An 11,659-nucleotide genomic window follows, 5' to 3' on the forward strand; every position below is an offset into this window, starting at 1 on the left:
CACATCTTGGAAATGGGTCCATAATAATGGCAGTCTGTCCTGTCACAGATGAAAAACAGGTGTAACACGAACCTCAATACGCTTCCTACCTCTCACTTTCACTCTCAGTGATGGAGAAACACCTGATTATGAGCTGCTCGTGGGGGAGTGAAGCTCTTCATCAGCTTCCCTAGTCCGTGAAAACGGCATCAGTGAGGAAAGCCGGACGGGGATCAGTGTTGACCTTGGAGACGTGGAACGTTTCCAGGTACATTAAGTGGGAGGAAATCCACACTCTGGAAAAGGCGACCCGAGGAGCTACTGGGGGCCCTCTAAACCCTCCCCCCCACCCCAAGAAGAGAGGAAAGAGGACGTTCAGTCCCCCTGGCAGTGACCATGACGCCCGCGTTCCTGGGCCTCCCATAAACCTGCTCCAGCCTAGGAGTCTGCCAAGGACGCCCGCGTGATGCCAGCCCTGAACGCGCTGCAGAGTCACGTAAGCGAGGCCTGAGGCACTTACGGAGCTGGCCGTCCAGCGCCTGCCAGCCTCTCCAGGACGGTGAGTTTCCCATGGTGGCCACTGCCCATGAAGTTCGCACTCTGGGGTGAGGGGTCGGGAAGAGGAAAGGCAGCACAGTCACTGGAGAGCCGCCTTCACAGTGGGCCCAGACGTGGTGTTTCCACACTTGGGAACACAGGGTTCCACATCTGGGCTTTGCCAAGACCCACCGTGAACTGGGTGGGAGGAGGTCGTGGAGACTGGCGGGCCACCCACACCTTCCTTCCGGACCGGCTGCTTCAGCGACTGTGCCTATGGCGTGCGGGGCGTGAGCGCCCCCTACTGCTCTCACCTAGAATGATCCCCAGGGCAGGGACTCGAAAGAATCTTTCTTTGCCTTTAAGCCAAACTTACAAAATATTTATTAAACCTAATTAAAAGGCTTTTGTTTAAAATAAATACCCAGCGAAACAGTTCAAACTGTTAACCACTCGTTTATTTTTCAAAAGCCTTTGAACTAGAACAAAATGGATTGTCTTTTCAGCTCTGGTTGCGACATTCCCCCAGGTCCCAGTGAAAGTCCTTGTCATTGGTGACCCAGAAACATTTCTGTCACCCCACCCAGGCTCATTCTGTGGCTCGCTCTTTGGGACTGGAGAAATCTGAGAAAGGGGATTTCCCTGGACGCAGCAGGACCCTGCAGGCCTTCTGTCAGTCCTCCTTTTCCAGTCACTTCTCCGAGCCCAGATGCCCCCATCACTTTGGACCTCTGTTCCTTTTGCTTCGGCTTCCCCCAAGGCCAGCCAGCATTCAGCAGATGTGAATGGCTCAAGGGAGGAAGCCTAGGGCAGAAGTGACCCTTCTGAGTCACAGGGCAGAAGTGACCCTTCTGAGTCACAGGTCAGAGCACGTTGTCCAGCTGCCCACGGCCAAGACCTCAAGGAAACGTTCTGTCCCTCCAGTCCCCACTAGCCCTAGGTGGAGGAATAAGAGAAAGCAGATGGTTTGGCCCCTGAGAAAGGGAAATGCCCAGGGGCTGCCGGGGGTAGTAGCCAAGGAAATAGGAATGGGAAAGATTTTGAGATGCTGAAGGAGCCCTTTCAGAGCCCAGCTAGTTCATTTTGGCCTTTTCCACGTGTGCCTAAGCCACGGAGCTGATCGCCTGGCAAGAGGCCCTGGATCCTCCAGGCTTCAGGTTCGGGGTGCCCCGCCTCTGGAAGGCAGTCCAGGACTTAACTGCACGGGCTTTGGAGTACAGCGGCTGGGTTTGCATCCTTCCTTTTCTCTTTCTGAGGAGCCTTGAGCGAGATGCCGTGGGGCGGATGCAGTGATGTGATGCACACGAGGCACTCGGCCCGCGCTGCCCCGTTACTGGCACTTCGTAGATATCACCGGAGCAGCTGAGCTGCCGGACCCTCCCCAGCGAGGACAGCGGCGGGACAGACACGTCGGAAGGGTAGCTGTGCAGAGCAGATTCCTACCTACCTGACCTCCAAAGCTTCTTTCCAGCTGTGTGTGTGTTGAATGGAGGTGTTCTTACAGTTCTAAAAGGGCAGCCCTCAGGCAGCTGTTATCCCACTGAGCAACTGGAGGGTCACAGAGGCCTGGGGAGGCAAGTGGCCAGGCCCTGTGACCTCACACCTCCTGGGAATGTGAACTCCCTCCCACCCACCAAGGGCCCCGGACGGGCTCCAGGACCTGCTTCCCAGCGTCTGCAAGGCCAGGCCCGACGAGCCTGAAGCAGCCCTCATCCTACAACGGCCCTGTTCCGCAGTCACAAAGGGCGCAGGGCGACCCTCGGCAAAAGCCTGTCGAATCCATGACTTCTTTCCTCATCCTTTCTTCTGGCTGGTATAAATAAGCCATTTTTAAACCGTTTTTTTGCAAGGGTCACGTGTTCCAAAACATAGGTTTCAATTTTTTCTAGTCTGTTTCTGCACATTTTTCTTGTCCTTTTAAGTATTTGGACAGTACCTAGGTTGTGAAATCCAAAGAGGTATCTGATGCCCTGTTTCCTTCGGGAGCTGTTGGGGGAGGGGGAAGGGGAGGGGGAAGGAGAGAGCGCCCCTACCCTTCTCTCCGGACCTGGGCCTTCTTCTGTCCCCCAGCCCTCCCCCACACACACCGTGTACTTGCAGCTCTTTGGGAAAAGAACACAGGCTAAGGGTGGAAGAGCTTTCGTTTCGAGTTAAACAAGTCCGAACGAAGTTCCAGAAGACAGGTCTGGCAGGGAGACTGAGTTATTCCTGACCACAGGGGCGTGGGCAGGGAAAATCGTGATAACCTCAGGGTGAAGGAAGCGTGTGGTGGAGGAAAGCACGGAGCCAAGGGAAGGGCAAGCTAAGTTTGCACCCCAGGAAAATACACAGCCCTCCCGATGGAAGATTCTGAGGCAGCGGAACAACCAGACAATGGAGTTGATTCCACCTCGCCTGGAAACAGCTCTGGACCCTGACTTCTTAGGAAACAACTGGAGATGAGGGGAAAAGGCAGAAAAACAGCCTCGGAGCTGCAGGTGCAGGGCGACGGCACGGGAGCGCGCAGCCCTCTGGAGAAGAAAAGGGGGAAACAGATAATGAAATGAACTGAAATCCCAAGAGCTGGGGTGTCTTCACCAGAATACAGTCATCACTGTAGACACATCAGACCAGAAGCAATCAGCGCGTCGTGCAAGCGCTGATCTGAGAGTCAAGGGCTTCTCTTTCCTCAGCATCTCTCTTGCGGGGAGCAGGGGGATGGGGGGCGAGGACAGCCAGAACATAAAGGGAATCTGGACCCAGGCCCCCCTCACGCTCGGCCGGCACCCAGGTCCCCCTTGCTCCCCCTTTTCCTGTTGTGCCAGAGGCGGCTCCCTCTCCTCAGGGAGGAGCCTGTCCACGCCCAGGCCCAGAGGAAGCACCACTTGCTCAAAGCCCCTCTGACGTCTTCACTCCCCGCTGTCAATGCCGTGTTTGTCACCTTGTGGAAGAACGGTTGGAAGGATCTTCTAGGTCAACCCGAGACGTAAAAGCAGGTGATGACTATTCATATTCCTGCTTGGGGGCCTGCTCGCATCATCTGAGTGGTATCTGGTGGCTTTCCAAGCTCTGTTCCTGATTGCCACCCTGAGGAAGCCCAGCCTGGTGACCTGAAAGCAGTTGTCGGACCCCCTTCCAACGGACACTTCCCCCTTCCCTGCCTTGGCCCATCAGCCTTACAGGACGAGTTGAAATGGCACGAGGGCAGCAGCGGCGTCCCACCCTGGCTGGCAAAGCAGATGGAGGACGAGTGCACTGCCCACCTGGAGCAAACCCCTCACCTGGAGCAAACCCCTCACCTGGAAAATAGCTCTCACGGCAGGGAGGCCTCGTGACCAGGTCTGTTGGAGCTCCCCAAAGCAAGGGGGACTCGAGCCTTAGGGGCTGGCCCACAGGGTCTCTGAGAGCGTGGCCCCTTCATTCTACCCGCGAGAAGTTCCTTCCCTCGTGAAACGACGGGGTGTGAGTAACAGTCTATGGGGGACGGAGCCTAGGTGCCCGGGTCCTAGGAGACTAGACGTGGGAACCTTGGGCGGTTACTTACACTCTTGGCGCCGTGGTTTTCTGTTGTAAAGTGGGAACGACCATAGGGCTGTTGTGAGGTTTACATCAGACAAGTAAAGCACTTAGAATGCTCAGGAGGCTCTTTCATTAGATGGTAGATATGTTGGAGCTTCAGCGTTCCAAGAAACTCAAGTCTGAGAAACACCAGCTTTAAGGTCCAATCTCCCTTACGTGTGGCTGCAGGTGTGCAAAACACACACACCCTCGTGATTCCAAGCCTGGGAAAGTGGGAGGCCTCATTCCATCACAGAGAGCTGAGGGAGGCCCCCTGAATTGAATCTGTGGGCACGCCAGGTGCCCCAGAGAGGGAGGATGTCCTGTGGTAACAGCCAGGCCATGTTTCTAGGACCGGGAGCTCAGGCCCTAAAACACAGCCCTGCCCCTCCCCCAAGAATGCCTGTGTGTGTGTGTGTGTGTGTGTGTGTGTGTGTGTGTGTAAGAACGTACCTGCCCACGGGCTGCAGCATCTGCCAGCTGTGATAACGGGTACCGTTCCACGCTTGCTCCTCCGGGAGATAACACCCACCTCCTGCCACAGGTCACCTCTGTCCTCAAACCCTAAAGCTCTTTTGACCCCGCCCTGGGCATGTTCATCCTCCTGGTCCCAGAGCCTGAGGGCCAGCAGGTCCCTGCCGCAGGGAGGGGTGGGTGCGGGGCCTCCTGCTGCCCACCTGAGACGGGGCACGAAGGGACTGGAAGCTGCAGGAGACAGCCTTCCGAGAACGGCTGGGCCTGGGGTCCGTCCCAACCCACCACCCCACCCTACGCAGAGAGGGCCCCTCTCCCATGACAGCACCTTGGCCACGGAGAGGCTGGCGGCCTGGGAAGCCCTGCGGTGCCCCCTGGTGACTGAACAGCTTCCCTACGCCCTTCTGGTTCCCCCAGGCCCTGGGTCCCTGCAGACTGTACCTCCTGCAGGATCCAGGTCTGGATCAGATTCCTGTCCACGAAATAGGATGAAACATTGACTGAACTTCCATTTTAATGCTTGTGATTGGTGGCTAAAACAAGCGAGACGCAAGGTAGTTTGGGGGACCAGAGAGATGGCTCGTTTCAAGATCCTAGCAACTAAAACAGGCTAGTCAGTGAGGAAGAGGCCTCACAGTGGTTCGTTGAGCTTTTGTGGGGACCCAACCGAAGGCGACAGAGAGCATGAAGCCGAGGCAGCGCCTTGTGCGCAGGCCCGTGCGCCTGCCTGGGGCAGCGCTGCCTGGTTGCCTGGGTGCTGTCACACGAACGGCACTGCACCGTCGTGGGCCTGGCTGCGGCCACAGCAGGCTGCACGGGCGGAACTGAACTTGCTCACACACTTGGAGCTGGAGTTCTTGAACTGGACGTGAAAATGTGTGCGGAACAGTTTTGGTCACTAGTCTCTCCCCGGGCCTGCACCCGGGTGCAGGAAGCTGAGGCGGTGGCTCAGGGCTGGTGCTGGTGCCGCTGCCCTCGGCAGAGAGGAGTGGACCCGGGCCGGCTGTCACTCCTGTCGTCAGCCTTGACTGTGCTGGGGCCTCTGTCTTCATTACAGCTCGAAGACGAGACTGACTTCCCACTAGCTAAGGAGTCTTAGCCGATTCTTATCTGTGGGCAGAAGTGACGCTGGATTTGGCTCCACAGTCTTCTGAAAGGCACTGATGCTTTTGTTTGGTTTCCAGGCGTCAAATGTTTGTGGCTTCCGGGACCCTGCCAGGACCGCAGGACACGCCTGCAAAGCGCAGTGCCGGGCACCTGGTGGGCACTCAGAGATGCGGATGCTCTTAGCCCTGTGGTTCGTCAGAGTCACCCGGAAGGCTTGTTAAAGCAGACGGCTGCGCCCCGCCTCCCAGAATCTCTGATGCGGGAGGTCTGGGTGAAGTGTGAGATATCAGTCTCTGCGACGCCCCAGGTGGTGCGGATGTTCCTGGCCCCGGGGTCACGCTGTGGGAGCGCTGTCCTGGATGACCTGCCCAGTCCCAGCCCGGACACGCCGGTGAGACCCCTGAGACAGCGGGGTGACCCCAAAGGGCCCCAGGGGGGATAACAATGAGGCTGAGAAACCACCATAAACTGGGACAGAGGGCTGTGGAGAGGGAGCCCCTGTGCCTTTAGGGGACAGTGAAGTCGTCTCATGACCCCGCCTGCCTTTCTGACCTGGGGAGGGGGGGTCTTCTGGACCATGTCAGGTGCCGATAGGAGAGAGGTGCTGTGGGTAGGCACAGGCCAGGCCTGGCTGCCTGAGGGGCTCTCACCCTTGGGAACCAGACAAGTGAAGCCTCTCCCTACACACCAGCTATGTACACTCGGCGCCATCTGCACAGGGTCTTCTGACAGCACCTTCATTCTCCTACTCCCCACACCTCGGCAAAAATGATACCTTTCCCTTCCCTGGAAGGAAAACGCAATGTGGATGCTTGCACAGCTCTCAAGACAAAACTTCTCCCTCCTTCCAGAAGGTAAGGCCCTCAGGCTAAAATGAAAGAGGCAGCTCACCTCCTCCAGGAAGTCTGCCCAGATTGTTCCCTTTGGTTTCCAAAACACTAGAGAGCAAAGACCACTCAGTCAACAAATATGTGTTAGCATCTTCTAGGAGCCAGGCCTGAGCTGGCGATACAGCAGTGAGCGAAGACCACCCACCCTCCCTCACACGGCCATCTGATTTCTCTTCCTGGGTCTGCTGCTATCCCCCAGCCCCAGCTCATACAGAGCCTTGGCATACGGAAGGCCCTCAAACATCTTCTCAAGAACTCCCTGAGCCCTCCCCAGATCCTCGTCTCTGTCCCTCTGAGTCATCCCAAGCAAGAAGGGAGAGAATACTGTAATTTACTAAGTAAAAATCAAAGGAGGAAGGACAGCACTAGACAGGGGAGAAGCCTCAAGCGAGGCGGCATCATCAGGACCCACCCACTCAGCCCACGCTGGACAGCCGTGAGTTCACGCCCTCTCTCGTGTCCGAGTGTGCAAGCGCAGGCGCACAGGTAGACACACACACACACACAGCATTCGTATGACCATCTCCCCACCTGACAGAAACCGCCAGGACAAAGCTCCTCCCCCATCATCCCGGGGAGCAGCACCCCGCCCCACCCCTCCTGTCCCAGCACCAGGCCCTGTCTGGGGAGCTTCAGGTAAGGGAGGAGACGCAGCCCCGTGCTGGCCTGGGGACCATCACAGGGCACTGTGGTCCCCACTCTCAGCCTGACTCCAGGCTCTGTGCTAAGGGGAATTTAAACCCAGTTTCTTGCTGCTGGGGCTAGGAGAGCCCATCAACTCCAGTAAGAAAGAAAAATTACCTAAAAAGAAATGAAGTGTTTTACTCATACACACAAATATACACACTGAACCCCACCCTGGGAGCCGGCAAAACATTCGAACCTTGGACCCGGCTGACTTCCAGGTCCCTCAGGCCTGGATTTCCTGAAGCGGGCGACCCTGGGAGCCCGTGGTGCCCCACCAGCCCCGCCCAAGTGGCCCCAAAGTCCAAACGAGAGCTGATCCTGTATCTGAGGCAGACGAAGCCAGCCTTCCCTGTATCTGAGGAAAAGAGCCTCCGGCCCGGCGTGGCGCCAGGGCCGAGAGGCTGTGTCTTCAAACCTCCGGCCCGGCACTGCCAGGCGTCCTCCCCTCCCCTCCCCTCCCCTCCTCGAACGCGCTTGGGAAGCTGGGGGTGTGGGGTGGGTGAGAGGCCTGCGGGCGAGTCTCCATCTCCAGAGGCTCGGGGATCAGGTCCCAGTCTGGGTTCTGGGGGGCCAAGCCGGGGGTCCGGGCAGCAATCCCGTCCTCAGCCCGCACGTGCACACCTGGGGTGGCACCTCGCCTCTACACCCCGGTCTGCTGTTTAATCCAGTCCCGAAACACGGAGAGCCTCGTGTACACGCCTGGCTTGTCCCTCTGCGCGCAGCCGTCGCCCCAGCTCACCACGCCGGCCTGGAACATCCGCCCATCGGCCTCCGGGCTGGACAGCGGGCCCCCAGAATCGCCCTGCGGGGAGACCAGGCCTTGGCACCGAGCCCCGCCGCCCCGCCCCGCCCTCAGCCCCGCCGGCCGCCCCGCCGGCCCACCTGGCAGGCGTCCACGCCGCCGCTGAGGTAGCCCACGCACAGCATGCGCGCGGTGATCTGCTGCGGCAGCAGGCGCTCGCACGTGGTCTGGTTGATGACGCGGATCTCGCCCTTCTGCAGGATCAGCGCCCCCGTGCCTGGGAGGCAGCGGAAGCGGGGGACAGGGAGGGAGGGGCGGCCGGCGGTCAGCTGGGGGACCCGACCAGCAGAGCCCCTGAAATAGCGCGGATGCCCGCGGCCCACACGTGGCTAAAACCTGAGGGCACGTCTCCAGGATGGGATTCTGTACAGCGGGGCAGAGTGATCAGGCCGCGCTGGCCATCTGTCGGGTGAGGAATCCAGTACCCACCCTGGGAAGGCGTGTGAGAAAGGGAGGTACAGAAGGCAGGCCACGAGGCCCCCCCATCCCACAGCGGTTGGGCTGCGGGCAGAGCTGTCAGCCCCTCACCCCAACTTCACCCCCACCCCCGCTCACCTCCCTCCTGCGTGTGGCCCCAGCCGGTGACCCAGATGGCCTTGCCGGTGGGGAAGGTGTGCGCGGCGTCCGGCAGGCAGATGGGCCGCACGGTAGCGCTGTACTCGGCTGGCTGCTCCAGCTGCAGCAGCGCGATGTCGTAGTCAAAGGTGAAGTCGTTGAAGAAGGGGTGGGAGATGACGCGCTGCAGCCGGCGCTCCTGCACCCCGGGGGCGCTGCGCTTGCTCTGGTCGTGCAGGCCCAGGAAGGCGGTCCATATGCTGTGGTCAGAGTACCTGCCGGGGGCCGGAGGACGGGCGGAGAAGGAGGCCTGAGCCGGCGCCCGCGGCCCCGAGCCCGCGCCCACCCCAGGACGATGCTCAGCTGCCCTCGCGTATCTCATTACCAAAAGGATTTCCCTTCTCATTAATCTACCCTTCCGTGGAAGGGACACATCAATCCAAATACTTCTCTAACACAGCGGTACACGCTTTAAGTACCAGAGGAGCTGAAAAGTAGATGGAACTTCACCAGGTTTGGCGTCGGTAGCGGGTGGTGCTGTGTATCGGACGAATGAACCAGTAAAAAGACAAGACCCTGGTGTTGCTGGGACCCAGTTTCCCACGTGGGAAAAGGGAGACACCAACAGGCAGAGGCGGAGGAGAGAAGAACCCCATGCTGCTGACATGCCATCAGAGCAGGAAAAGCTCACGGCTGTTCAGAGAGATGGCCGCAGAGCAATGGCATCCCCAGCAGCAGCCAGAACATGGCTTCTAACTATCCTTCCCCATGGAAAGGAACCAAGGCTCCTTGGAGGAATGGTTGATTTCAGGTCTGGAGCAAGTAGCACATAGAGTGAACCAGGAATATATTGTGTTACCAGAAGTGAGTGAGAGCTTGCACAAGGACGGTGCCAGCAGGACAAGGCTTTCACTAGTCAAGATCTGGATCATCTGGACACCAAAGTAAACTATGGGGTTAGATCGCTGTACATGGTAAACAATATAAGAAGCAGAGGAGAATCTATCCTGAAGCTAAAACACAATCTCAAAATAATTTATAAGAAGAGAAGGAAAGCTGTGCTTTACAGAAAAACACCAGCTAATAAATACAGAAGAAGTGACACAATGAGTCATATTTCACACCTACCACAGCAATAACAGATACACGCAAGAATCATCAACAGATGCTAAAAACCACTGGGTAACAAGATAGCCACACTGGGACTTCCCTCCTGGTCCAGTGGTTAAGACTCTGCGCTCCCAGTGCAGGGGGCCCGGGTTCGACCCCTGGCCAGGGAACTAGATCCCGCGTGCGGCAACTAAAAAAAAAAGATCCCACGTGCCGCAACTAAAGATCCTGCACGCGGCAAGGAAGATCCCGCATGCCGCAACTAAGACCTGGTGCAGCCAAATAAATACATAAATAAATATTTTTTTAAAAAAACATATACACGCTGATTCAAAGCATCACCCAAGATTCATAACCAAAGGGGGGAGTACCTTTATAAGTACTGGTAGACACCACCCTAACCAAGTAATCAGACTTTCCTCCAAATCGTCCCCACTGATGGGGTATGATGTATTTCCTGAGGACACATCACCTATGCAGTGTTTCCTGACCAGAAAAAAAAAATTTAACCTAACTCTAATCATGAAACAACAACCAAAAACAACCAGATCGAGAGACATTCTGCAAAATAACATCCTGGACTTTTCAAAAACGTACTGCCATTAAAGAACAAAAATTAAAAGGCTGGGAGAGACTGTTGTACACTTTAAAGAGACGAGTCAAAACTAATGACTAAAACAAAGCATATCCCTTGACTGGATCCTACATTTTTTAAAAACCTATAAACACTGGGAGAACTGGAGGAATCTGAAATGCAGACCATATGCCAGCTGACAGTGCTACATCAGTGCGATCGTTTCCGGATGTGATAACCGTATGGTGGTTACATGGGAGGGTTTCCCTGTTCTTGGGAGACGCCGCCTGCCGTCCTTGGGGAAGACGTGCCACGATGGCTGCGCCTAACTCGGAAATGGCTCAGAAAGGGGTACGTGAACGTCTAGGGAAGCACAGCTTAGGACTGATCTGTGTGCTCGAGCCCGCCCGTGAGTACTGTGTCCGACAGCAGAAGGAATCTGAGAAGACTTCAGTGTCAGTCACCAGAGAGGGCCTGGAACTTCCAGAAGACAAAGAAGAGAAACAGAAGCAGGAAGAGAAAAGACACAGTGTGAAAACACCACAAGGTCATGAAGGACCCCTTGGAGAAAAAAAGCCCCAAAGCTGGTCGTGTCGAGCCGACTGGTGACATCCCCGTGCTGCATCGTCACAAGCACATCAGCCGGAGAGCAAACACAGAAAGAATGGTGAAGGCTCAAGCGTTAAGAGGCAACTCAGCAGCGATGGGTTAGATGGCGGCAAAGAAACACCTGCAGATAAACCCCGGCCATCTTCCGTCAAGACCTAAGGCAAAAGGCAGAGGTCGACACAGCCGACCACGCCAAGCACTCTTCTGGGGGCCGACGTGTTACGTCATCTTATCCCCCAAACAGCCAGTCAAGGTGGTCTTGGGCCACCGTCTGAACCCAGCAGCCCATGCTCTTGACCACGAGATGCCACCTCTCGGTAACACCCTGGGATCGCTTGCTGACTCAGAAATGTGTCCAAAGTACCTGCACTCCGGGTCCTGGCACACTTCCTCCCTGCCTGTCCCTGCTCACAACCCTCCCTTTGTCTGGAAGGTCTGAGTCACCTGGTCCACTGACAAACACCCTCACGTTTCAACAGCAGACCAGACACCCTGCCCATAAAGGCACTCCTAGCAGCCACCCTCCCCAGCACTCAGGGGAGCTCTAACCCACACATTGGGCCCTCGGCAGCCTCCCCCCAGCTCTGGCACAGCCCTTACTACGTGCACGTGTGTATCGCAACTTGTCCCCCTACCCTGGGACGTCTGGAAGTGCAGGGACCAAGTCTAATTCAGCTTTCTCTCCCGGTGCCAATGGTAGCAATGGCTGTTGAGGGCATTAATGGGCAGAAGTAAGACTGCTGAGCAGGAGAAGGTGAAGGAAAAGGAAATCAGAAACGAAAAGGAGAAGCAAGGGAA

The 11,659-nt window shown here is 56.9% G+C and overlaps 1 protein-coding gene across 1 annotated transcript in view; it reads right to left on the reverse strand.

Moving 5' to 3' along the window:
* Window positions 1-7,851: 7,851 nt before the first annotated feature.
* Window positions 7,852-11,659, reverse strand: part of ST14 (ST14 transmembrane serine protease matriptase) — a 38,213-nt gene continuing 34,405 nt past the window's right edge. Inside the window, exons 17-19 of the mRNA XM_007456582.1 lie at window positions 8,569-8,843; window positions 8,094-8,230; window positions 7,852-8,013 (exon numbers count right to left, since the gene is read on the reverse strand). Of these exons, the coding sequence (XP_007456644.1) occupies window positions 7,852-8,013; window positions 8,094-8,230; window positions 8,569-8,843 (574 nt within the window). The remainder of the gene's footprint in view (window positions 8,014-8,093; window positions 8,231-8,568; window positions 8,844-11,659) is intronic.

Source organism: Lipotes vexillifer, unplaced genomic scaffold (assembly GCF_000442215.2).
Source record: "Lipotes vexillifer unplaced genomic scaffold, Lipotes_vexillifer_v1.1 scaffold583, whole genome shotgun sequence".
Taxonomy (NCBI): Eukaryota; Metazoa; Chordata; class Mammalia; order Artiodactyla; family Lipotidae; genus Lipotes; species Lipotes vexillifer.